Source organism: Bactrocera dorsalis, unplaced genomic scaffold (assembly GCF_023373825.1).
Source record: "Bactrocera dorsalis isolate Fly_Bdor unplaced genomic scaffold, ASM2337382v1 BdCtg144, whole genome shotgun sequence".
Lineage (NCBI taxonomy): Eukaryota > Metazoa > Arthropoda > Insecta > Diptera > Tephritidae > Bactrocera > Bactrocera dorsalis.
The window spans coordinates 22102-50000 of NW_026038195.1; the positions used below are offsets into that span (position 1 = coordinate 22102).

Sequence of the window (27899 nt, forward strand, 5' to 3'; positions counted from 1 at the left end):
TATATTTTTCTCGACAACAGCTGAGAATGTCAACAAATACCAGAGAATGTCAATGAATCGAGAATACACAAATGTTAACTGGATTCAAATTTAAACTATTATGAGGGAACATCGAAAAGCGAAAACTACGTTACTCGAAAAGAGATGCAAGCATATTTTCACCACATCACCACCAAGTAATCCTAGGAACAGAAAATGTATGCTCAAGTATTCTTTTCAAATTGGTTCATGTTCTCTGATTCACTGCATTAACATCCTCTGCTTTGGTTCTTGTTTTGGGTGTGAACTTATGCGCGCTGTGTGTGTGTCTTAGATTAGTTCGACTGTACACCATACATGACAAGAGCAGGGAATGTTAATGAACAGAGAAAACACAAATGATATGTTAATAAATAGGGAAGATGCAAATGTTAGCTGTACGAAAATGTAAATTATTATGAGGGAACATCGAAACAACGAAAAAGACCAAGCTTAAAAATTAATGAATTACACCACGTCATAAAGCAATATTTCCCGTTTCATAAGGCAGCTCAACCAACTACACCACTCTAAGAAGGTACCAAGAAAATTTTCCCAAATTCTTTGCTTTTGCTTTTATGGTATAACAGTTTGAACAATCTACAAGTAAGGAGGGCCAGGAGGTGCATTGCCTAAAAATTATTGCTATTATTTTATTAATCAATTTAATGTGGAAGAAAATTTAAAATTTCTCTGAATTTATGACTCCTTATTACAGATTACAAATCAACCGCATTATGGTTGGAGTTTTGAAATTCGGTATTAGGGTTTTCAACTGAATCCGTAAAAAAAATCAGTTGAAGTGTTTTCGAACTTTAATTTTTTTGTGGTGTTACTCTGTGTCAGTGAGGCTTCAACTAGTAACAAGCAGTTCTCATTTAAACAGAAATAACTTATGAATCTGCAATAGACACTATAAATTTGTAAATTATTTCTCTTTGGTAGCGAAAGAAAGGAATTTTTGTATTCTCTTTTCGCAAAAAACGTAAAGTGTTTGCTTTTAATTAAACTCGATCTGTAGAGTTGCCACTCGTCTTCGAAATAATCTTAAATATTGCTTGTAGAAAATCAATTGAAGTATTGCGGATACAACCGTGCTGACTGATCTGCCAAGCGCAAAATAAACAAAAGAATAACGGGAAGCAATAAACACACGTACGGAAAATACCGGGATGGCAAGTATGCAGCTTTTGACGGAAGCGTTTAAACTGTTGCTGCTGCTCTTCCTCGTACATGTGGAGCCAGTGTTGGGGACGATGTTGTAGAGTGGAGTAGTGTGCCGCTTCGAGTTCAACAATCTCACGCGTACAGTGCGTTCTGCCAGCTGTTTGATCGTTTTTTGGATTGTTCGTTTTCGCAGTTCACAGTGTGTTCGCGACGTTCAAATTGCCAGTTCGCCATTGTCAGCGCCACAGTTGTTGCCATCTTGTTCCGTCGCAGTGATCGCGCTCGCGTTTTCAGTTCAATCCTTCTTCCCAATACCGCCGTTCCGCCTTAGTTCCGCCTCTGGTTGTTGCTGGTGTCATTTCGTCGTTTGTTTGTTTGCATTTGTGGAGTGGAGTGAAGTGAGTTTGATTTTTCTCTCTAATTTCCGTTTTTGTTTGCATAAATTTGGGTTAATTCATATAATGGCACCCGTAAACGGCTGATGCACTTTCATCAATTCGAACAATTTGAACAAAAACAAACTAAATGTGTTAACCGATATGTGAAGTAAAGAACTAATTCAGTGCAATAGCTAACGTAGCTGATTTTTACATGCATAATCTGCTTGTGTCGAAACTCTATTTTTAAACCTGCACTACTTGGAAGTAACAGGTAGAAACATGCAAATGGCAGCAGAGGCGTCGAAGTTGCTTTTCATTTTCATTTTTTTTTTTTGCCGTTTGCTGAGTTTTGTTGCGGCTGCAGATACTGAACTAAATATTCCGATTGGCACGCCACGTCTGCGTGTTGACCACCAACAACGCGGCTGGCCGATAAGTGGCTGAAGAGTCTGTTCGACAACCGGGATCTCGCAGCTCCAAGTTGCAGCTTATTTTATGACTGAAAACGAGTTGACGAATGCTCAACACACAAATATCATGTGGAAGCGGCGTGATTGGATAGGAGTTTGAATGGCCGAGGGGCAGCACTGCGTCGGGGATTTTAGTTGTGACAAATCGTTGCAGAAATAATCATTATATTAACACATTTGGTGCATGAATGTTCATACATATGTAGGTATGCATCTGTATGTATGGATATGTATTTTGTGAACAGTCAGTGAAAGTCGCTTACTCATGCGCCCTCGAAAACGCCGTCAGTAGACACACCGTTGTCGCCCCGTTCGGTATCCGTTGTTATTATTTAGGGCTCTACTAGGAGTGCAGCCGTTCTCTGGCGCTCCTCCTTGGCTCGTTAGTATTAACGGTGCGGTGTGGAAATGTGTATTTCAATGGAGGTTTTTGGTTTTTATTTACCTTCAGTTTCCTCCCCTCCAATATGATCATACTCGTTCTGTTTCTTTTTTCATATGCTCGCTTACGTATTCGGATTTCTGCGAAAGTGTACACAGTGCAGTTATGTATTTGCATGCTTGGTGTCTCATTGGCCAGTTATCGACATCGATTTGGAAAATGGCTTGCTTATTTAACATTGGTTTCCTGAGAAACCCCGTTTTTCGCCTCTGAGTAATCGAACAGAAACAGCCACAGTCACTCCATAAGTACAGTAGGGCTGTTAGGTACACAGACCGTCTTTGTTCGAAATGCGAGTGCTCCAACTGTAGACACGAATAAAGTTAAATGTTTCATGATTAATTTGTTTCACAATAAGCAAATCGTGCAATGTACACATATCTACATACATACAAACATATAAATGTGTGAATGAGTGTATTGTATGCGATGTTGCAAAAATGAATTGAAATTTAAGAGGCCGACAGTGCATTTAACAGTGTAAATGTTAATTACACTTCACCTCACCTTAAATGTTAACAGTTCTTCTAGAATTTGTTGTATTTGACCTTCGAAAAATAAAGCAAAATTTGTGATTATAGATAATATTTGGGTTTGGGATTTGTTGATTCGTGCTGATTTCAAATAAAACATTAAAAACTGATTGTAATTAGGTTTATTTATCTTTCATAGGCGGTTATTGTACATCAATAAGTGTGAATAATATTATACTAATACTTCGTAATAGCAACCACATTTGTATATTCCTATGTAAAACTTTGTTTTTGTTGTGTTTGGGTTTACATTTAACAATGAAATTTCATTCGTTATTTTGACCACGACTTATTTTGAAACACTATAAAAAATTTCGAGAGAAAAAACAAAACCAAAATGGATTTCATTATTTTCCCTATTTTATTTTTAATCAAAAAGTTATGTATATTTTTAGTTGGTGCTGTAAGAATAATCAAAACAAAACAAAGAGGAAACACCTGTTTTCAAACGAATTTCAAATCGAACGTCGTCGTAGACGAAGGATGACAGAACAGGGTTAGACACGCGCTTATTTCATGATAGTTAACTGCTCATATCACATCACTGTCATATTGATTGTCTTTGCCACGATAAAGCGACGATAGTCATGATAGATCTGAATTCCATCATCAATCCGTTTAATAGTAAAACAGTTTTCTTCGATAATGGGCGCGATTCGGTTCACAATGAGAAGCTTTCTAAGGTTTTTCTATGGTGAAAAGTCTCTCGTAAAACTCATTAGTCGACCCAAAGCACATATGTATACCTGTATACAGAGGTTCTCCCAGTAGATCCTTAAATATCGCTTGTCTTTGCCGATTTGAAAAACTTCGAGTTTTCAGCGTGAGTTATGATATCTGCACACAGCGTTTGTAAACCAAGTGGCCAAAGGATTGAAAGATGAGAAATATAAATTTGTTAGAGCCAGTAGAGTAGGCACTGCCTCAGTTGTAAACGAAACAAAAGCAAAAATTCCGCTTGTTCACCATATTATTCTTTGGACTATGATAGTAAAATGAGATCGGTATAAAACTGAAGCATTCGCTATTCATTGTTTTCTTTTTGCTGCAAGCGCATCAACAAACACACACATATGCATGTAAATATGTACAAATTTTATCTAAAAATCGAGTTGCCTTCCACGCTCCAACCACATGCAAGATACACAAGTATGTATGTATGTATCGCGGCATACTTAGTTACTATCTCGTATATTCACTCATACTTAGTTACGTCTCAAATGTACTCGCTTGTTCGTTAGCGTATCGCTCTGCGCCTAGGTGTAAATGTGCTAATGCGGTTATCACAATTTTCTTTGTGCTATTTGTCACACTAATATCTCTACCAGACCACAACCTGTTACGCAAGGGTACTCGTACTCTAACTGTAGTCAATGTACAGCATAACGGAATTATCAGAAGGTTGATGTATGTACATATATCTGGACCATGTAACAGAAGGGCAGGTGCTCTTCTAAATTTTGAAACCATCGTATGTCTACGTTTCGAATTTGAAAAGCTCGACCTAATACATAACCTTCTGTGTAACATTTTACTCAATTAATTAAAGGCTATAACATAACTGGAAAAACGCTTATAAGTATTATCCTTCTTATTAGATATCACGTGACAGTGGATGTAAGGGTTACATGTACATAAGTTATTCGTTTCCGATCTTGTACCGGGTGTGTAAAGGCCCGGTTGAGCTGACCTTTTTGCTCCTGATCATTTAGCGCATTTAGTTAGAAACATCGCTAAAGGTGACTGAGTACACAAGCAATTCCATTGAAAGGCAATTTTAACATTATTTTCTCATTGAGTTTCCGCAGAGATGTGACAGGGATACAAATTGCCCTAATTGAAAGATTGAATAAAAATATAGATGACAATGAACACCGTGTCAATATGGGCAAATACGAAAAGTTGAAAGCAAAAAAGGCAACGAATCTATGTTATGTACACACCTAAAATGAAAACAGTAAGCAAAACGGCGAATTGACGTGACCGTCACCGCCACAGACGCCTAAATCACTACGAACGCATTTACATATGTACATATGTATGTATAAGTGTATGTGTGTTAGATAACAGTACATTGTTGGCGCACAAACTAGCTGAGCGATCATTCACAAGTCGGCCTGATCGAGGAATCGCCTCGTGAATTCGCTCATCAAGAACGCTCGCTTTCCGTGCCCAATTTGTTAATCTCTGAGGGGCACTTGCTACACGCACACTTACTTTCATGAACATTTACATTCATATACATACATACATATGTACATATATATGGCATATATTTAATGGCGATCACCTAGCAATTTAGTTGAATTATCAATTTGTCAGAGCCCGAGCGTTCGCTTATCACTAGCGCCGTGTGTCGCAACGCGAGATGATCACTCGAAATTTTCGCCCAACGCTCATTCTCCTTCTCAAACACAAGCACATGCGTGTGTGTGTGTGCGCATGCACTACTAAATATGCAGCTACTAAATAGCGAAGCTTTTATTTGTGTCGCGGAGCGAAGCGCCGAACGCGCACGTAACTGAGCGCTCTGCCGTGGTTGGTGATAATGAAAGCAAAAATGGTAAAAACAGTCGATAATAAACAAATAAAGTAAAATAATCGCAATCACACTGTTGAGCATGCCAATTTTTGTCAACTACACGAATTTTTCGTGACGAGCGTGTGCCAGTCGTAAAAAGTCAGCTCCCGCGTGGTAAACGGTATAGCAGTAAAGCAACCCCGAGATCCGAAAAGCGTTAACAAAGAATTGATAAAGCCTTAAAACAGGCGTACGACCTTTTTAAAATTATGGTAACAAACTGTAAAACCAAAATATATTAGGCCGATTTTCAAATGAAATATAGTATTGCAAGTTGTTTAAAATAGAGACAGATAAATAGAGAAAGGTCATCGTTTGTGTGTTTCAAGAGCTTTTAGTGACAAATTCGATTGCTTGGCATGTTCATGTGCCTGCATACATACAGTCCGAGCCAATTGTTTTTGGAAGGGCTTTTGAAAATCTAATTTCCATTGAACAATTTGCTTTGTTTATAGACATTCCGGACACATCCATTGCCTATAATTGGGCTGCTAATTGGGTTGATTTAATTTTCGCCAACGAAGTGTCAGTGTTTTTATTTACTAGCAATATTTTATTTATTGCATTCACTTTACACAAATATTTTGCATAAATCAAGTTCTTAACGCCGATTACATATGTATGTGCGTCATTCCACAGCTATCGCCACGCAATTGATATACAACAAAGGCAAAATACTGCAAAACAACAAAGCTGAAAGAGAAACAGAAATAATAAGAAGAAGAAGAACTTGCAAGACAACCACGCACACACACGCCATTTAGTGCAATAATCCATCAGTTCAAATCGAAAAAGTGCTCCACGAAGTCAACAGTTGCAATATAAGCAGCGATAAGCAGCACCAATAACTGCCGCGCCGCGTCGAAACTATCCGCAGTGCAGTTGAGCCATCCCAAGGCAGCGGTCAGCAATTATTACAACGATCATAGCATTTCTTCGCCAGTCAGCACCCGCCAATGCGCCCAACTTGTGCTCACATTATCGGCTAAGCAAATAATTAGTCAAAGCAACCAGCCAGCAACCGGGCCAGTGTCAGCGGCGATTGGTGATTGTCGTCGCTCAACAGCAGCAGCAGCAGCAGCATCCGTAATAGCACCAAGAGCAAAGTACTCAACAATAAACAGACAAACAAAGTGCAGCAGAAATGTTGAAAACAAAAGCCAATGATGACAAAGTGGATACTTTGCTGACCAAGGGTCTGGTGCCGATAATTGATCTCGCTCATTGCGGTAAGCGTTATATATGTATGTCTCTATGTTTATACCTAAGCATTTATATGAAAATATTAGCAACTCATGCTTGTATGGTTGTTGTAATTGCATGTTGCCGCCATTACCTTGAAACTATCCACACTTTCAATGGGCCATTTATTTGTATCAATCGTTTGAATAGAATATTCCATTTCAAAGCAAAACCTCATTCAGTATCTATTTCTGATTGCACACATACATACTCACATACATTCTTATGCTATTTATGTATCTATAATTAGCTATATTGTTGCATATACGCGTATACATATGTACTGACATACATACATATATACTACTTACTCACTGAAATCAATTAGTTATATCATGTAGTATCTTACGAATAGTACGACCTATCGGGCCGACTAGTTATCCGATGGTCATTTGTCCATACAAAGAGCGGGTCCAACGAGATGGCAGCTGTCAGATCTCGGCCATAAATATACCAGTTTGGACCTACTTCGAAATAAAAAAAAGCAAAAACTAATCCTTTTAATTTCGATATATATTTATATGCATATAGTTCAATATTCATATGTATACTATAAATATAAATAGTATGTTTAAATAATTTGTTTTTGCGGTGACTCCCTCGAAAAAACAGCTGAACAGCTTGGCTTTAAGCTCTCTCTCCATGAACTCTGGCTTGAATGTTTATGTTTTTAGCAAATATCCACTGCGATTGAATTTATATTTCGATCGAAACATATTTACATATGTCGTTGCATACTGTGTACCCAGTTGAAAATGTTATTGGCACTTCCTTCCACTTGACTTAATTCGAGGCCAAGTTGCGATCAGGAACGAATATACTAAACATAATAGCATCACAAGTGTTTTATCATTTTTTATACTCATGCAACATGTTGCTGCCGAGTATAATAGTTCTGTTCACCTGAAGGTTGTACATGTTACCTAAAACTAATCGAGATAAAAAAATGTTCAAGCCCCTAGGTACCGAATTGTACCTTTAGTTGACTTTTGACCGAAAATATCGATCAATGTGTAAATTGAAATTCAGGGACAATCCATCCCTAACAATGGTATGTCTGCGCGTTAAAAATGGGTGGAATCGGGTCAATACTTACCTTAGCCCCCATATACCTAATATAAAGATTTTCGACTTCCAGCTGACGTTACTTCATATGATTGCTGATGGTATGTGAGGAACATTGATGAAAACTTGAGAGCATTTTATTAGTCCGTGGTATGTTAATTGTATGTAGTGATGCTTAAAATATATACAAATTAAGTTAGTACTACTTATATACTACTTATAATGATTTTCATTATTCTAACAAACCTTATGTGTCGGTCAGTGTATGAGTTATACTCGTATATAGCATATGTATTCATAAAATTGCTTGGATTTTGGTTCTCTTGTCGATATTTTACACTTTAAGGTATTTCCCTAGCTTTGATGCTTGCAATAGTATAACATGTTCCGTTGCACCCGAACTCAGCATTTTCTTACGTGTTCTATATTATTTTTATTTTTTTATTTGTTAAGTTTTAGCTTTATAGTGTTATACACTTGTTGAAAGCAAATATCGAACAATTTAAAAAACAAAATTGCTCACGAATATTTTCCTTTTTACGTTCCGAATTCCTGAAAACCACTATGGAAGTTAGCCTTTACGTAAACAATTCCACAATTTTCATTTTTCAGTTTATTTTTAGACGTAAATTGCTATAAATAAATGCCAGAGTTATGTGTATGTAAATATTCGGTGTCAGTGTATATTTAAAGCACCTTCATCTCCTACACACTCTCCAGCTTAGTTTGCCTAACACGTGAGCTGACTCATTTGAGAGCGATGCTACTTTTGAGGGGGTTTACAAAGGCTTTGAATTCGAAACAACTAAATTAAGCTGCAAATAAAACTTGCACTGAAAATAATAAAACATTTCATAATGAAACTAGCAAATCCACTTACGATTAAAAGCGGCTTCCATTGAAGTTCGTCGGTAGTGATTTCCCCAACTGAAATTGTTCAGCGATCCGATTGTTGTCAAAATCACACAAACACACTCTTCCATGCATTTTGAGGCTGATAAAGCTATCTATTAATAAATATATGTATAATATATACATATATACAAACATATGTATGTATATGTGCATATAAGTTGTCCAATACATATTCATATGTGTGTAACCAATAGAGCCAGCTTTGGCATTCACATTAAACAAATTAGCAAAGTAGAAATCAAATTTGTGACGTAGGTAATTCAATTGTCTTTTGTCGTGAATGCGTCACCAGCCGCGCTTGGTTTCCCTGAGCGGCCGCTTATTCAGTCGACTGAGTTAGAATTGCGGCCTTGGCATGAATTGGACTGCATCGTTTCTACCAATAGATTTGAAAGATTTTTGAAGTTTTTATGGAATTCAGATAGTTTGTTTTTAAATTGCTCGCAAATCGAACGGAATCATTATTTTACGTGATTGGAAAGTTTGTTGTTGTTGTACATAGTTGACTGACAAGAAACGTCAAACTTCTAACTGTGAATCATTCAAATTAGTAACAAGCTTGCTAAGAACAGTGTGAGTGCGGGATCATGCCGAAACGGAGCAAAATCTCGTTTGAAAGTATCCGAAATAATATTTGTTTGTATGAACAATTGTGCATTCAATTTTGTTTTGTTGTTTGACATTCCACAGAACGCACCTCTTTTTTGGGGTATTAAAAAGTGTACAACATTGGCGCACTCGCGATCATTTATTCTGAAATTCAGGAAATTCACTTCGCTTTGCGGTAAAACAGCAAGAACAGCAACGAACTTGTTATTGCCGTATTTGCACCAGTCGATGACGTATGAATTTGTTATTGAATTTTTATACCCGCGAGCAAAATACTGCGCTGAGTACACATATTATGTTACACAGTATCACTTGCGTCAACATATTGGTAATCGAAAAAGTATTTTCGTATTTTTCAATAGATGTCGTTGCAGTCGTTATCTCCACTACGACCAATCACTGTGTGTCATACCATATAGTGTTGGAATGGTGAGATATTAAACTCCATTTAACCAAAAAAAGGTAAGAAATTAAAGTCGGGGAAGTGGAAAAAAGTTACAGCTTTTCAAAAATAAGTGAAAATAATGAAGAAATTCGCTATATTTTGAAAATTTTGTATGAAAAAGGGAAGAATGCCACGCAAGCCACCAATGAAATTTTATGAGGTTTACGGAGACGATGGAATATCAGTTCGCGTAGTTTAACAATTGTTCGCTCGCTTCCGATTTGGAAAATTCGAAATTTCGACTTACACTGTTGAAAGTTTTACACTGGTGGAATAATGTCTCTAGCGGAAAATTGGCAAAAAGTGATCGACCAAAATGAACATATTTGTTTATTTATTTATTAGTCTAAATATAACAAAATAAGATGAAGTTTGATTAGAGATACGAAAAGACTTTTTCGACTACCCAATATTATGTTACATAGGAACACTTCGTTTTGCATCAAACATCTGAAGCACTAGTCCCGTCTTTCAGAAAAGTATAGAGTGCCACTATGTCACTAACTAACGTAGCGCTTTTTGTTCTTAATTCCAACTCTTTCGAAGCCACTAAACAACTAAATTTGCTGAGTTTTATGTGAAAGCTAATCTTATCGCGCAAAAACTTATGTAAGTATATTCCGTAATTGAAAGGTTATTTTTAACTGTTACCTCTTTAACAGTTTTATTGTAATCTTAATCTTTCATAAGTTTCTGTTTTAATATGGAACTTATGTATGTATGTATGTTTGTATAATTCGCATTTGAGTGAAGTGTTTGGTTTTGTGGTTGTGTGTTTTGTTCGATTCTTCGAATTTTTAGTTTTTATTTAAGAATTTGGACCGAACATTTTTCTTTCGCCTGCTCTAGCCGCAATTAACTTATCACCGTTTGTGTGCAATTAAGCTTTAACTGTACAAAGTAAACAAAAAAAAAGTTTGCACAAACACACAAATACAATAAATAAAAAACAAGACTGAGCAAGTGAATGAACAAAAAATGAAACAGTGGAAAAAACGCAAATAAAACCATATAAAATATCGGCAGATTGGCATACTTGCATACATTTATAGGAATGTTCGCACACAGAGACTAGGGTTAAATTCTTTGGAATTGCGGAAAACGCGTGTGATTTTCCTCATTTCAATACCACACATTTTTCGATAAGGCATGGAAAACCCCATAATTTTTAATAAGAATTCCAATGAAGACAACGAAAATAATTGAAATGTTTCTTTGTTATTGGCGGCTAGGAGGGGTGGCTGTGTTGGCGTTGGCTTTTTAACTTAATGGACGATATTTTATTTGTATTTATTGTGACGCGTTTATGTTTTCTTCTTTCATTAATTTGTTATTTATTGCTTCAGGTGTTTGACTCGCAACGTGTGCGTGTGTGTTTGTGTATTTACGGTCTATAATAAAGCCTGGTCGTTAGCCGACGTAAGATTCGGCAATGCTCGAAACCACCATTGATACTCAATCATATTTTGATGAAGTATAATTTGTTAATTCGATATTTTATTAATCATTCGAAAAATTGCGCTTTTATCTTTAATAGCTTTGTCTGTTGTCCATGCAATTTATGGCGACACTTTGAGAGTGTAAATTGGCAATAAAGGTACGAGCTCAAAACTCAAATTCGCGTGTACGTACTTAAGTATGTATGTATGTTTGTTGCATATTTGTTACCCATCCGTTAATCACTCATCCATCACATGTCGCCGACGTGTGACTACTATTTATTATATGTGCGATTATATTATTGTCGTTTTTGCATTCATTTGTTTGAATTTAAGTTCATAGCTCCCCTAAATACATACAACATGTAGTCAAGGGCAGTTTTTATGAGTGCAATGACCACATAGCAGTAACCTCAAAACGATCAAAAACCTAAAATAACACCTTTTACTTTCCGAGGATTTTACGAGTCCAAAGAAGTCAATTAAAGCCAACGAACAAAGCTGTCTGAATTTGTCAAAAGTAAAGAAAAAGAAATATTGAAATAATAAACTGTTTGCTTAAGTTCTTTATGTAAATTTATCGCTCAGTTATCTCTGCTAGCGATCTGCCACGAAATCTAGTTAGTCTTCCTATTTTGGCCTCGTTAAATGATCTAAATCCAAAGATAAACATAAGTTCTTTGTCCATACTTATCGATCATTTCATGTTACAAGTCTTAGATGCTGCCTTCGATGGATTTTGTTGTTAATGCTGTTTTTACGTTACTAATATTATATGGATGTCATGTGTGGAGATTCACGCAAGTGAGCAAAGTTCTCTGATCGCCACTCCCTTGGGAGTGGTCATAAACGATTCTTTTATATATGGCTCAAGCAGCTCACGACTTCCGGTCTTCGACCAAGTATCCTCTGGGTAGCCTAAGAACATCCGTTTGAAGGCCAGCTAAAGTGAGAAGGCGAAGCATCCCCTACATAGGGCTGTGTGCTGGGTGGGCGGGTCCCAACCACGTAAAAAACACCCCAGTGAAAAATAACAACCAACCACGGAGCTTTTGTTAACTCGACTATAATCACGTAAGCGGTGTCTACGCCAGTAAGGAAGAAGAAGAATATTATATTTATTGTTTTCAACTATTAAAAAATAGTTTTAAAGGATTTTTACTATTGAGAGCTGTTATGAAACCCTGCTAAGATGTCACTTCGGGAAAAATAGAAATTTTCGTGTTTGTGAGGTTATTGCACGGCTCACCAATCACCTCACATTCTTTAAGCGCTGTGCCCTTCTAATCCAGAACTATAAATACCTACATTTGCTAACATTCGCAAACGTTCTCTTGTATGTCAGTCGTCTCTAGAAATATGCAATGCATGTAATTGTTTCATAGCGTTTTTATTGAAAAATTATCAACATCTGGACTTAACTGGATTAATCAGCATTGCTTCATGCGCCCCAACATACCCGCATATACGCTCATAAGAGCTCGTGCGTTTGTTCATAATTCATTACAAATTTCTCATATTTCACTCGGCTACAATCAATTCAGGCGGGTTTTTTTGTGGTGGCCCTTGTTAACAGTAAGTCAAACAGTTGGCGAAATTATTTCACATTCCTATTAATAAATAATATAAGTATTATTAATTTGTTTTTGCCATTGTGTGCTGGCCATTTGGACATTCGTTATCAGATTCTGATAGCGTAAACGCTATTGCGCAATAAACGCGCGTACAAATTTAGACGTCCGATACGGCTCACCTGCCAAAGACGCCCAAATGTTTGCCTTTCCCTTCGGCTGGTCACACGACCCGCTTTCTTTGCTGGTTGGTCACCACTTCCTGTCAGAGTCACCAACACCGTTTTCACGCTATTATTGTCATAGTTTTCGAGTTGTCGCCAGCGTTGCGCCTCCAACATGCCTATTCAAGTAAAAAAAGTTTTTTTTTTTTTGTATTATGCATTATCTATTAATCATAACCACCGTTGACATTTCATTATCACCGCCGCGGCGTTTGTTATGTCAACTTGCTTTGTACTCATCAGTTTGAGATAGTTTTTACCACGTGAGCGCAGTGATGACACATAGACACATTACTCCATATTTGCTGCAATTAGTTGGCGTTACGTCAGCGCCGGAAAAGGTACTCGAAATCACTTTAAACGCAATTTCACAATTTTCATATTTTCCACTATTTATTGGCTTTGTCAACACTACAAAACACACAAAAACATACATACATATGTACATATGATATGTTCTCGTGTCTGTACTGCAACATTTTGTTTAATTTTCATGATTACTTATTGAATAATGCAGTTTACTTTCAAATAAATTAGCTACCTAATTGACAGTATCACTTTGAACAGCGGCATTTCGTCTGTCAATGGAAATACAATCGATCTTCGTCCGATTTTTTATGTCTCAACATTCCGTTTCGTTTGACTACATTCGTAGAAATAATCGTACACACACATATGTACATATGTGCAGTCATAACGTGAACTGTAGCCGTGTCGAGTATGAAATGAGTCTGAAAATTTGGTTTGCTGAATAATTGCTAAATTCTAAAGCTTTTATTACAAGTATAAGCAGTGTTTTCCAAACAAAAATAACGTTTTCGTTAACCAAAGTGTAGGTGGCGTTTATTGGAAAAAATGTTATAATTATAGAATTCTTTTGTTGTAGTTCAATTAATACTTGCTCCAATCTCCTGCGCTGTCGGCTGATGGCAACTTACAGCTAAATTTTTACCATATTCCATAGAAAGTGACATCCTGTTATGTTGGAGGAGCCGAATAAATTCTTTCATTGGCGTTAAGTGTGTTCTTAATGTTTCAGTTTTCATTAAAGCCAAATATTCTTTATTGGTTTGGCGGCTGGTGACTGTGATGGCCAATCTAAAGTGTGACCCTATGCTTCGGATCATTGTCTTCTTGCGCTATCCAATTTGGGTTATTTTTGACAAAAAGCATTACAGCTGCATTCAGTGTACTCTTTTGATACAATTTAATCATTCTAATGGTTTTCAGAGTTTCTGTGAAGCACCTCAAAATCGACGAGCAGAGAAGCATCCATTAACATGCACATTTTGGAGATGCTGAAATTTTAAGTTTTGTGTCCGTTGCAGATGGTAATGTAAACGTGTAATGTATACCCGTTACCGAGTGACTGAAGTGACTTCAATGCGGCTGTCTACTGTAGTTTTCTTAAAAGCCTTGAAAGTTCAAGGAATTTCTACGTATATTTGAGATTTTTTAATTCAAACTCAATCAGATGGATTCCGTTGCATTGACTTTATCGACCTTTGTTAGTCTTAAGTACACCGTGGCGCACGATACCCTCCAATTCTTGTCTGGTCGTTTTCGCGTTTGTTGGCGTCATGGCTATTCGTTTCGTCATAACCTAAAAGCAATGAAATGTAATTGTTTTTCAAATTTGTTTGTTTTTACATCAAGAGTCATTCAAATCCAACTCAATGAAGCATTGTTTGGTTATTGCTTGTGGGTTATACCTACTTCCGAACGCTATTTAATCTGCTGCATTGTTGAAAATAAGTTGCATAAATTGTTTTGTCTTCGTTGTCAGTCGGTTGTTGAATAAGTTACGCGCTTGCAGTCAACGCTCGCTCGACGAATGTGTGAGTACCATAAATGAAAATGGAAACGCGTTGCCCGCCGACTAATTGAGTTGTGTCTAGATAAACGAGAACAGCAGCAACAACAACAAAGCGGCGCATAAATGTAAATTTCAATTCCAAATTGAGCGCATTTCAATTGAATTTCCACGCAAATAAATTATTTAAACGAGAGCGGCGATGCGAGTATGTGAACAAATAGGTATGAACACTCGTAAGCGCCGCAGAGGAACAGACATGTCTACTTACATAACTGCCAAACACATAAGTACGTGTCGTCGCATAAGTAGCAAAATTAGTGTTGATAATACAAGAGGACCGATTTCGAATTGGACAAATGGCACTCATAAGGTCTCATAAAAAACACAATTGTTTTGTTTACCTAAAGGTTTAAGGTTTAACGTAAGGTGTGTAATTCAGACATGAATATACTTACATACATACATATATGTTCGTTATAAGAAGCCTCGATAGCCATGACTATCAATGACGAACTTGATAATTTTACTCGGTCGGAAACCGACTAATTGGCCCATACTTCACGAGACTGATGATCATGAAAATAAACCAAAAGTTTTGAAGAATATTTTGATAAATATATTGAAAGTAACAAATGGTAAGAGAAACATATTTGCCGTAAACATTTACCCACCGTCAAGAATTTTTAAAAAATTGAACTAATGAAGTCTACCTTTTGTTTGCTTACACTTTGCGCGGTCTGAAATGTGGCGGTGATGGCGAGAGGGACGCGGCGCGCGGAGTAGTTCGCACGCGTACCTACACTCGCGCACTTGCTAACTGTTCAGCTATTATCGTGTGATTAACCTACGGAATGGAAGCTTTGAAGGCCAACTTCACAGCGCAGTCACTCACACATAGCCGAGTACTTTGTATTCACACGTACGTTTGTATAAAATTTGTATGTATTGCGTACTTTTAAAACATTTCTATAATCAGAAATACGTTCTCTCTGTATCAACCAATGTTTCTTCTATAGTTTTCAAGTACAACTGTAGTTACTGTTACATGATTGTCTGTATGCTTTTTCGATATTTACCATCGCAGTTTTGAAATCGAACCCCATTGAAGTCACCGACCGAATAACAAATATCGCTGATATCTTTAGTTGGAAATGATTGGATTGATTAGCCATTATTTATTGTCGAATCGAAACTACTTTGTGTGCTGCTACAAACTATTAGGTGATTGGGTGACTGTAAAACTGGTTTGAACTATGTAATTAAGAAGCATTTTATTGTTATTTGATATGTTATTAGTTCTCTTTGGAGCTTTTGCGAATAATGTATGGACCTTGTATTGTTAATCATCAACCCCCAAACAATATAAGCTTTAGAAGCTTCCTTTCTCAACTTATTTTTGAAGTACTTTCATTCATTCTCTCTTTGACTAGATGCATATATGTATGTATGTTAGTACGTATCATGTAATTCCGTTCAATACCAGAAGGTATTCGAATGCTGTTTCAACTCCTAATCAAACACTAAGGGCAGCACACCTGCTCTCTCGAGACGGCGAGACGAAAAGCCGTTATCAGGCCACCCTTAGCAACGACATGGCGCACGAGAAGATCAAATAAACAAACAAATAAAGCTTATTAGATAGACAAACATCAGCAAAATAACAAATCATTTTAAGGCAGAGCAAGCAGCAGCAACAACAACTGCTGACTTATTTATCTTCGCACTGCAAATGAAAAATAATAGGAGCACCTCGGATATCATTTCAAGTTCATTATCACCTCCATGAATAGGAAAAACACCAGTCAGATAAAACAAATTGCCGTTAGACTGTACATTAAGTTTCGTTAAACGAGCTCCATAAAGAAAATTCCTGTGATAGCATTCGAAATTGTTTCGTATAATATGGAAATCTGTCCGCGCTTTGTTAACAATCATCAGAATGTCTTCACAAACCTTTTTCTGAATGTCAATAGTTCTTCAGTTGAGGTGGTTCCGCCCACCTCAGTTCTTATCAACCACACAGTACATGCGGAGCATCTGCTGTCGGCGCCCGTAGCACTTTGGAGCAGTACAACGAAAAACCAAAGTAAAATTTTGATGTGTGCTAACAACAATTGACAATATTTAGAGCACTTTAGCTGCGCGAAAAAAACAAAAGTAAAGAAGAAATTCTAACACATACATACCTGTAGGTATGGCCTGTGTATGTTTGTCCATTTGTGAGAGTCAGTTTAACAAAACAAAGTCGTCATTGATTACTTCAAAAGTCGTTGGAAATCGATTGTTTGATTATTTTCCTTCGCGTTGCCTACATTGTCATGGCTTTTGTTCACCTTTGGCTGCGTACCTCTTAAACCCATGTACATACTTACATACATATGTATGTATGTATATGTGTATGTACATGACAGGAAATTTATTGGTGTTGTCTAAATATTGTCTCTTCCTTATAATTGGCAAAGAAAAAACTTTATATATTGTATTAAGTTTATATATGTATTAAGATATTGTTAATACCACACATAATTAAATGAAGTTGCCCGGAATGGCTGTCTGTTAAAACCGAAGTAAACAAGCAAATTTCGATTGATAACAGAAGGAACATAAATAAGCGATCGGCATTTAAGAACCAACCTAGTTACAGAAGTATTTGTCTTTTAAACGTATTTCGTAACGAATTTTTCTGTTTTTAAGGTTTAGTTCCTGCATAAATCAATAATCGTCGATAGATCGTGTGTCACAAATTCAAAGCCATTCAGTATTGTCGATTGTAATTTGATTGATTTGGACTATTGATGAATCTACAACTGCAATGATCAAATTGATTGATGCGTACCGTTCTGTATCTACATACATACATATGTATATAACTTGTTACTAAACGTTTTAATGAGCAATATATATTTATGTATAATTCTTAGGAATCATCATATGAACCAATTGTCATTGGTGTATTGCGACTTGCTTAAGATTATATCCATTCAATTCTCCCTCACAAACATTATAAAAACCATTCATCAACATCATAATCAATTATTTTCATAGTTTTATAATTGAAAATTTGTTCACTTCTTTCCACCACAGGGACTGAGGAGGCGCCAGTTCGTTCAGTTGTGAATCGAGTTGGACACCAGTTACAAAAATGTTTGAGCGAGAAGGGACTCTGCTTGCTTGTAAATCATGGTATTTCCGATGAAAAGGTTAGCCACGAAATAGAGGCTATTTTCTATTTAGATAAACTCATAAATTTCTTTTTGCTTAATATTTAACGCTCTTGCAACCTCTGTACTTTCAGTTGAAAACCGCTTGGGATCACCTAGATGACTTTGTTGATCTACCGAATGACGTAAGGGAGCTTTATATACGCACCGGTGATGATAATCATGGATACGTGCGTCCTGGTGTTGAACGTTTCGATGGCAAAACACCCGAATTGCGTCACGCTTTCAACATATGCACATTAAATGCTACAAATCTACCTGAAGAACCATTGCCCGGGTTTGCGGAACATATATCTTCTTTGGCACAAGATTTCAAAGCACTTTCGCGCTTCATCCTGCAGGCACTTGCCGTCTCCCTCGATATACCACAGTCGTTCTTTCTCGAGAAGCACTCACACATGCTGTCCGGTGACCACGACAATGAGTCCACACTGCGCCTCCTGTATTATCCCCCCATCATTGAAGATACCGATGATAAGAATGACTTTGTCAAAGGAAGTTGCATTTACAGCTATCAGCGCTGCTTGTCAGATCAGCCTGATTTCCGGCCCGAATCGAATCCGCGTGATGAAATTAACGAACTGGATGGAAATGAAGAGAACAAGAACACCACCGTACGCCAATTGCCCAACGGTGAGATGATACGTTGTGGTGCGCACACAGATTATGGCACATTCACATTATTGGCACAAGACTCAGAAGGTGGCCTGGAGGTGAAATTGCCCGGTAGTGAAAAGTGGCAGCGCGTTGGTCATCTGCCCGGTGCCATATTGATAAACTGCGGTGAAATCCTCTCAATATGGACAAAAGAAAGATATCCTGCATTGGTAAGCACAGTTTCATCTAAGTTCGACTTTTAATTTAATCAGAGGTTTTTGTCCAAAATTAATTACCGTTAAATTAGAAATAAAATAGAGCTAATTAGTATGCTACGTCATACTCTATATACTTATGCTCTTAACCCTCAATCGTCAGACGATTTTGAGACTTTTCCAGTTTTCCTATCTCATTAACTGTCTCTAATTTTTCAATACCATAAACACAGTTCATCGCAGGGCTTTGCGGTCGCATAATTATTTTACATATAGTAGAGTCGACAATTTCAAGACAGTAACATTTGATGTTGGCAATGCTGAACATTTTGATATTTTGACAAAGAAAATAAAACCACTTTTTTATTACAGCCTCATCGTGTTGTGATACCGGAGCAGCAACATATACGTTCGCGAGGACGCCACTCAATAGCATTCTTCTGCCATCCAGGTGAGTGAGACCCAACACAACCCTGCTGAATTGCAGTTACTTAAGAATTGTATTGATTTTCAGATAACCTAACTATGATTTCACCAAATGATCTGCCCAACACCGAAGCCGGCACAGACACCGTCGACAAGAAGCCACGCAAGAAGTCATTCAAAGCGGCGAAAGAGAAGTACGTGTAACGGTAGAATTTACACAAAAACACATTTAACTGTATTATTCTCCAATACCTTCTCGACCATCATTCATTGTGTGATCACTTAGACCTAATTCATACGCAATTTCTTTTCTTCAATTATTTTTAGAGTATACAACGCTTACCAGTTGATACAGAAGCGATTTCGCGAAACGTATGGACAGCAAAACTCGCACTGATAATCACACTGGAACATCTTAGCTCCTAGCTCATTGGTCCATATTACAACTTACCTTCATACATAGATTATTTAGCACATAACGGCAGTTAGGTGAATAAATATTGTGTCGCAGTGTTCCAGTTGTAACATAACGGAAGACAGCACTTCGGGTTCAGCGCTAAGCCACTCTCTCCTTCCCCAAATAAAGTAGAGTTGTGCTTGTTTTCTTCATTAAGTTTAATTTAACTCATTCATGTTGTATTTATATAATATTTGTATGTCAGACATAATTTGTATTCGTATTTTTATTTATACATATTTTTAATAGAATTTTATCCTAGTTGTACATAATATATACACCTTGGTACATCTACACAAAGTATACATACAATGTATATGTATGCATATGCATAACGGAGCTACTACATACATGTATGCGTGTATGTCCGCAATGTTTGCATTGGCAACGTACGTATTAATATTTACGTAAATATAACGCCCAATTACAATACATACAATAATTACATTATAATTGTCTTTGGTTTGCATTAATTCTATTGTAAACTTCTTAGTATTTCAATTCCTGAATTGACAATTAACAAACACACATTTACTTACATACATACTACATACTTATACACATAAACATAAGAAACTTATGTCTTAATTCGCCCCTACTTTCTACTTCGCGTCATTGTCGAGAGTAATTACATAGAGTATACTATATACATATACATGTGTCTATTTGTAACGGTAAATAAAATGGAAGTACATATATAAAACTAAAGAATAAAGACTGTTTTTTATGAGATCGAGGAATTTGCTACAAATGTCTTTGAAACGAGTAAAGTGCGAAGAGGGATAATTTCGACTGCAGCCGAGCATTGTAAAGCAATTGAGAAGAATGCGAATGAAATGCTTCCAAGTGTCTTTATTTTAACATCCGTATTAACTTAAATCGGGAGTGATAGAGATTAGATTGTGAGATGACGTATAAACGTAACAAACTGTAATTCCTTCATAGTATTGGTAAACAAAGCCTTTTTTTGGGCTCATGACGTCACGAACTAATATATTGTTAGATCAAGCGCTCACTAAAAACTAACGGGATGGCTGTGTCATAACCTCAATTTCTATAATTTTCAACTTATAATATAGATCACGCTCTTGCTTAGTTTCATCCTGCTTTACATTCGAAATATCCACTCTAAAACTTCTGGCTAACCGAAATCACTACTTTAAGAATTAAGTGTTTCTCTTGCGTATCTGACGGTACAAAGTCGGCAGAAAGACCCTCCTTTATAAACACATGTAGCTTCATGCTCATTTGCCAGCTTATTATCTTACAGCAATGTTTCCATCAAATTCATTGAGTGCCACCGGTCACCAACAACAACACTCATAACGCGGTGTCATAAATAGCTTCGCAAGTTGTTTATTTAACGTTTACACCTGAAATCAGCAATACATTCGGTCCCCCGCCCTCATCCCCTTTTTCTATGCCATTTTATTAATGAAATGAAATCGAAGAAAATGAAAATAAAAATCACTGGCAATAAATGTTCGGTCGAATACACGATCGACATACAAATCAGTAAATTGTTCACACATTTTATTGGCTATCAAATGGCTATCACTCAGCTGCACACATTCACAATATGTACATATGTATGACATATATTCGTTTATTATTTACATATACCTACATTGGCATACATACATACATATATATGTATATGATGTTTAATCTGAAAAAATGGCCAAAAATATTTGTAAATTTTTGCAAGAAGAAGACATTTTTAATTTGTCTGTATTTTCTCCTTCTAATAAAGTTACATACATACATATGTATACGAAAGTACATACATTTGTATGTATACCAGGCCTGACCTCGGTCGGCAGTTGAAAATATTCTTAATACAATAATACGAATATAATATCAATTGTCTCCGCTTCGCCTTAGTTGATTTAAAAAACTTTAAACTTCATATAAATAATAATTGTTAATAGGAAATGGAAGGTATGGACGCTGCTCGAAACTAAGGGGTTTCTAAAATGTTTTTTGGGGCCAAATAAATATTTTTTTAGGCATCAGAGTCTGTTAGGTGAGGTTGCACCGCCAACATGGTATGTTCGATTTGCTCCTCTTCAACGCTCAGTGTATCGAAGACTGCTAATATAGTATCTGTATTTATTTATTTAATTTCTTGAAAGCTTACACCCACTTCCATTTTTTGTGTTATTGTGCATATACATATGTACATATAATTCGAGTATATACCATCTAACTATTATTTATGCAATATTTTTTTAAATTAGATTTTATTAGATGCAAGTTACTAAGACGTTCTTTTCTGTTCCTGTGGTACAGTGACTCACTGAAAATAGCATTTTGCTAAAACGAAAATTAAAAATTGACGCTGACGTCACAGTCACCTAAAAAATTTCAAAATAATTTCCAACTCAATAATCGCGAGATGTAACTCTTGACATTGCTGAAGATTGATTGATTGATTGAAAGATGAGGAATGCACCGCGACCTTTGGTCTATTGTGCCCTCAGCTGAGTCACATTGACTCACTTAGCCCCAGCGCATTAATGAAGTCCAATAGAATACCGGGTGCTAGTGAGGCAATGCGATCCCTATCCGGACACATCGTTCCAAGGGCCTTAATCCTGCGTCTCAGTTTCAGGATCTCTGTTGCAGAAGCGGCAGTTAGCGCAAGAATATAGGCCCATGCTGTGCAGATGCCTATTCAGCTTGCAGTGGCCAGTGTACCATGCAACTAGTAGCCTGAGTTTGTTCCTGGGGAGGTTTATTACAACTTTGAACCTTCTCAAGTTGTATCCTCCCATTAGCAACTTGGCATGTCTCATTCCGTGAGTTTGTTGCCAATTCTCCTCCCTGCCCACTCGTTCTTCCTTGCGGAGCAGCTCCTTCATGGTATGGAGACCCACCCCCGTAAGGGGTTCGGAGCTTACCATCTTGGTGGGGGCTGCGGAGCAGGCGAGCTCGTCCGCCAGTCCGTTACCGGCTATACCTCTGTGAGCAGGTGTACCTGGTTTCGTTGCTGAAGAGTAAAAAAATTACTAACGTGAACGGAAGCATTCATTTATTTGAGGTCTGAGTCCATAGTGTGGCTGGCACCACATCCGAAATTTGTTTAGACTAATCAACGAATTAAGTGATGCATGGATATGTATGCCCTTACGCCTCCAAGAAATCAAATTATCATATTTTTGTTATATTTGGATTATGAAACTTAAAAAAAAAATCAAAATTGTTTTCCTTTAAGCTCACTGAGATGCAATGCTTATACATTAAATTGGAGAATATTCCTTAAATTGTGAAATATAAATTGTCATCAACATGATGCATAAAATGTGGATCCTGCTTATTGTTCCATCCCATTTTTATACTCTTGCAACATGTCGTACAGGGAATAATAGTTTTATTCACCTAACCGTATCACCTAAAACTAACTGTATATATATAATGATTAGGATGAAGAGGCGAGTTGAAATCTGGGTAACTGTCTGTCCATCCGTCCATTCGTCCATGTAAACTGTAAGTTGAGTCAAAATTGAGATATCTTGATCAAACTTCCACGCCCACAAAACCCCATTAACCGAAAACATATAAAGGGCCATAACTAAACACTAAATTAAGATAAGTTTCCATATATGTACCTCATATAAAGATTTTCGAACTTCCCGGCGATATGCTGGATATATCGATCAATATGTATGTGAGTTATCTTAATAAAATGGAGAGAGCGTGTGACTTATGTACCGGAAGGTACTTCCCTGGCTTTAGTACTTGCAAGTTGCAAGAGTATGAATTGTTCGGTTATACCCGAACTTAGCTCTTCCTTACTTGTCCAAACTCACTTTACAAATGCACAATGTGAAGATATGTATTTGACTATGTATGTATATATGTATGCGGGTTTGCTTATTTATGGACTGTTTCATAAATTTATTCATTTATTCCGAGTGTTTATTGTTTTCCCTCAAATAAGAGCTCCAACAATAAGCACAACGTTTCACGCTTTCATTTCACCGAACTTTTGTTTTACTTTTATTTTTATTTTTGTTTTAAAAAGTGTATGCGTTATTGTTATTTTTGTTTTAAAAAGTGTATGTGTATTAGTAAATACGCATGCTGACTTGTCCTTCGAAATGTTTTTTCGTTATTGTCAATTTTATTTAGCTCGTTTGCATTTCTTTTTTTAGCCTTTATTTAAAACATTACATTGACAGCCCCCAGCTCCCTCGACCGCGCAGGTGATATGCGTTTTAAGACTTTATGCGATAGCATCGAAGTTACTTATATTAATTTTGTACACAGCTAAACACGTATGCAAACATACATACATATTTTTACGATTGTTGCATGAACGTCACAGCAGATAATACGCCAGCGAACTAAACAAGCCGAAGCTACAAGTACGAGTGTCGAAGAATGTGCGCCAACAACAGCAGAATGTTCTTCTTTTTTATGTTCTCGCAACAAACTGCATAGAGTCTAATAGTTTTGAACAAGTCACGGTTGTAAGTATCACCTGAAACTAATCTTGATAACATACGTATATAACACAAAAGAACGTTAACTTCGGTGTTAAATTAGAAAGCTTTCCATACAAAAACTGGGTTGGATTGATCAGTTTCTATGGAAGCTAAGTATACTCTACAATGATCCGATATCGGCGTTCCGGGAAATAAGCGGCATCAATTCGTACTTCGTTACCGAGAATGCATTAATATGACAAAGGCTGCCTTTCAGATGGACAAAGTGGATCTTAATTTAATACCGAATACAAGATCAATCGCAATGTTCGCCCGCCTATTAACGAGAGTATAATAAATACGCATTATTCCAACTGCTTCATAAAATCGTTTCCGATGCGACTAAACCACAATACAATACATGTAGGAGGTGTTTTCGGATCTTTATAATCTTTGTGTGTTCCTCATATAAAAAGATTCAATTCCGAAGTACATAAATTCGAATACTCATTGGAAGCATTTCATTAATTATTTCATCAGCATCAAAGAGCCTCACTTTGGTCAATTTAATAAACCCTTATAGTGAAACATTAAACTAGTCGAGAACTCTACCGGTATATAATATTATATCCGAGTATATATATAAAACAATATTCCATTTATACGAATTGCTGCTTGAAACCAAATTAGACATTTAAACTAGAACTAAAATAGTAACAGTCTTAGACTGGTGGCTACTGACCGAATTCACGCTCGTACATATACAAAAGTATAGCATTTGCTAGTATTATGACTATTTAGTTGATCACACCAGTTGTAAGGTATTTCTATGACGTTGCTTTCAGTGTGGAAACACGATCACTGATTACTTGATACAGCAAACATTTATGAAGAAAATTATGTTTGAAGGAGTGTAAATGTGTATGTATGTAGGTATGTACTTACATATACTGAGTTGGGGCATTTATATGTATATATGTTTATCGTTTTTACTACAAATTTCATTTTGTAATACTCTTCTTTTATTAATCTTATTTAAATTTATTTTTCTTGCTCTGGTTATTTTTATTATTCAATAACAAAGGATATGTTTACTATATACCAGCGCATTCCTACATACATTTATTCGATATTACTTTGCTTCTCTTATTCTTGCAACGTGTTGCACAAAGTGCAATGCTTTTGCCACCTGACGGTTGTTTAAATATCGAATTAAGATACGGGTGTCTATCTATACTCTTGTCGTTTCGGTATGCAGGAGCGTAATTGCTTAAAATTTCTCTTGGTCTACAGTGTCAAAGCGTTTAGCTCAGTCAGTTTCAGCATTCACTTGTATTTTTAACTGTAGCTCTGGAAGGTTTTAGACTGACCCAATCGCTTAATCCGTTCCCTTTCCCGTTGCGTATACGCAGCGTCATCTTTCGAAACATTCTATGTGATATGCCCATTTTTACAGATTTTTCAAAAAATTAATTTATTTAAGTGTAATCAATAGAGAGGCTAGAAAAATGTATATTAATTTCCTCATCCTCACACGTGGATCAGTTCGAGCATTGAACAACGGAAGTTGAAACGAGATGACAAGTATGTACGACAAACTCCTCCATCGAAATAAGTTAATATCTTCTCAAACCTCTACAAGAGTGTTAAATATAATCCATGAGGTACTAGAGATTCTCCAATCATTCTACTTCTCTTCTATACTGGAAATATGTAGGCTAGGAGTCGCGCTGGTATAAATTGTACTTACAAAGGTCAGTATTGTTTGCCGCATACAATTGTTAATTACTTAATTACTAGACACACACACATATTAATGTGTATTGCCATAATTCAAGAATTTACTTAATTAATGTTTTCCAAGTTTTTCAAGGCTTTTTCAATTCTGTGGGATTGTCACGATGTTTTATAGTTTTAAACTGTTGTCTCTTATTCTCGTAAACACACTGTAACTTAATGGCCTGCCGATGCAAACATTAACTAATATTTATTACTACAAATAGAACACCTAGTACTCTATTTTTTCAATTTCTTTTATTTTTGGTCATTTATTTTGCTTTATTGGTATTTCCTATTTTTTCAGCTTTCTACTTTATTTTTTGGTTCTTAATAGCTAAGCTCTACAGAGAAGTCTGTATGTAAGTGTTTAACCTACTTACGGGTAATTCTCACAACAAACTACACACATACACGCACATACACGTAAAATTTATAATTATTTTATTAATATTATTGTTTATTTTCGAGCTCCTTTGGTTGCTATTTTTGTTTGGCGGAGTTATTTGGCCTGGTAGCCACCTTCGTTCATCGCAGGCTTGGCCGAGTTTATTTCTGCTTCGCTTCCCTCTTCCCTTTGCCTGTGTAGACACTCTTTCCTTGGGTTAAATTTATTCAACTTAATTTTATTTTTAGTTCTGGTAGAGCGGTTGCAGCTGATTCGATGACGACGTGGCGTATTGACGAGTTCGTATAATGTTCATGTGTATTTCGGAGGAGGCGGTGGAGTTGATGTATGGCGGCAGGTCAGCGCCCGCGCTGACGCGACAATTTATGAGGTCATATGGGCAGCAGGACTGGAAAAAATACAATACAATATTATAGCGTAATGTGGCATTACGCGGCTAAGGTTGAGACAGTGTCGATTGTTGCACGTCACGATACACATGTTTGTGCCGCATGCAACCGTTTACGCGACGCATACGCCAAGTGACGCTTGAATGCTCACGCTCGCACTTTCTACTGAATTTCGTAGTTGTTTATGTATTTTAGAAAGTTTAAAAATTAATGTGAACAATATTTAATCAAATACATATAAGGACTTCCACGCGAACTTACTTTCGAGGCCGGAAACTTTCAATAGTCGGTCAGTGTATGCGCGCTCCCAACAGAACAAACAAACAAACTTAAAATACCGTTATTCATACATTTACATGTATATATATATACATATATATATATAAATATTAAGCAGACAACATATTGGAAACCGTTACAACATTTTTTTGCTAAGCCATTCAAAGTACACAAATGCACACATACCTTTACATTCATACATATGTGTGCACACAGTAATAAAAGATGCCATTGTTAAAAGTGTGTAGAAATCGAATAATAACACAAAATAAACAAATACAAAGCGCTTGTGTGAAACGCTTATACGTGCTTATGAAAACAACAACAAATAATTTGTGTACACCAACATGCACATATGGTTGTGTCTGTGTAAGTGTGTGGCAGGTGCATGTTGCGAGCTTATTCGCCTAAAAGTATGTGAAGTTGTGAGTGCAGTTGTATGTTTGTGTGTGTCATGTCACGAATACAAACAGCAACAACAATAATCAATGCAAAGCAAGAAAGTTTACGGTAAATACGATATGAATGAGGGTTAGATTTTGAAGGCTAAGGTCGATCCAAAAGTGCGTTAGAATATTGGAAAATATTAAATAAGACTTCTTTGAAATGTAACACACATGTGTATGTATGTATCAAAGATGTCTCGATTTGTTTGCATACCCGATCTTATGTTTTTAATAAATGTTGTTGTGTCTAGCATTTGGATGGTGAGAGGCAACGTATCAGAAATGTGAATGCCAGCTGCGAGTTGGAAAATTTTGATGAGTTTTTTTGATAATTTTC

General features: G+C 36.6%; 1 protein-coding gene and 2 long non-coding RNA genes across 15 annotated transcripts; 1 reads left to right on the forward strand and 2 right to left on the reverse strand.

Moving 5' to 3' along the window:
* The first annotated feature begins 1174 nt into the window (after positions 1-1174).
* On the forward strand, positions 1175-20529 carry LOC105232544 (1-aminocyclopropane-1-carboxylate oxidase). 8 transcript variants are annotated; one of them, XM_011214254.4, is made up of 7 exons: positions 1175-1583; positions 6231-6820; positions 18002-18117; positions 18213-18965; positions 19323-19401; positions 19465-19570; positions 19704-20529. In XM_011214254.4, exons 2-7 carry the CDS (start codon positions 6736-6738, stop codon positions 19771-19773), a joined length of 1209 nt encoding a protein of 402 aa, XP_011212556.1. In that variant the 5' UTR covers positions 1175-1583; positions 6231-6735; the 3' UTR covers positions 19774-20529. The 8 variants fall into 8 exon arrangements, with proteins under 8 accessions (XP_011212556.1, XP_029408883.1, XP_029408884.1 ...); XM_029553023.2 differs by lacking the exon at positions 1175-1583 and adding an exon at positions 5358-5803; XM_029553024.2 differs by lacking the exon at positions 1175-1583 and adding an exon at positions 5445-6116.
* Positions 3117-3980, reverse strand: LOC125780161 (uncharacterized). The gene is made up of 2 exons (XR_007423592.1): positions 3757-3980; positions 3117-3699 (listed from the first exon to the last, which is right to left on the reverse strand). It is a non-coding gene; the product is annotated as an uncharacterized LOC125780161 (long non-coding RNA).
* On the reverse strand, positions 13917-16043 carry LOC109579991 (uncharacterized). 6 transcript variants are annotated; one of them, XR_007423589.1, is made up of 5 exons: positions 15628-15899; positions 15373-15483; positions 15186-15318; positions 14818-14995; positions 13917-14704 (listed from the first exon to the last, which is right to left on the reverse strand). It is a non-coding gene; the product is annotated as an uncharacterized LOC109579991 (long non-coding RNA). The 6 variants fall into 6 exon arrangements; XR_007423590.1 differs by having other exon boundaries at positions 14818-15318; positions 15377-15483; positions 15589-16043; XR_007423587.1 differs by having other exon boundaries at positions 14818-15318; positions 15589-16043.
* Positions 20530-27899: the final 7370 nt, after the last annotated feature.

Excerpts from the sequence above, each read along its gene's own strand:
- LOC105232544 (XM_049461840.1), top strand. The coding sequence starts at position 16,820 with ATGGAAATCTGTCCGCGCTTTGTTAACAATCATCAGAATGTCTTCACA. Across the intron at positions 18,966-19,322 it reads AAGAAAGATATCCTGCATTG|CCTCATCGTGTTGTGATACC; the intron begins GTAAGCACAGTT and ends TTTTTATTACAG. Across the intron at positions 19,571-19,703 it reads TTCAAAGCGGCGAAAGAGAA|AGTATACAACGCTTACCAGT; the intron begins GTACGTGTAACG and ends AATTATTTTTAG.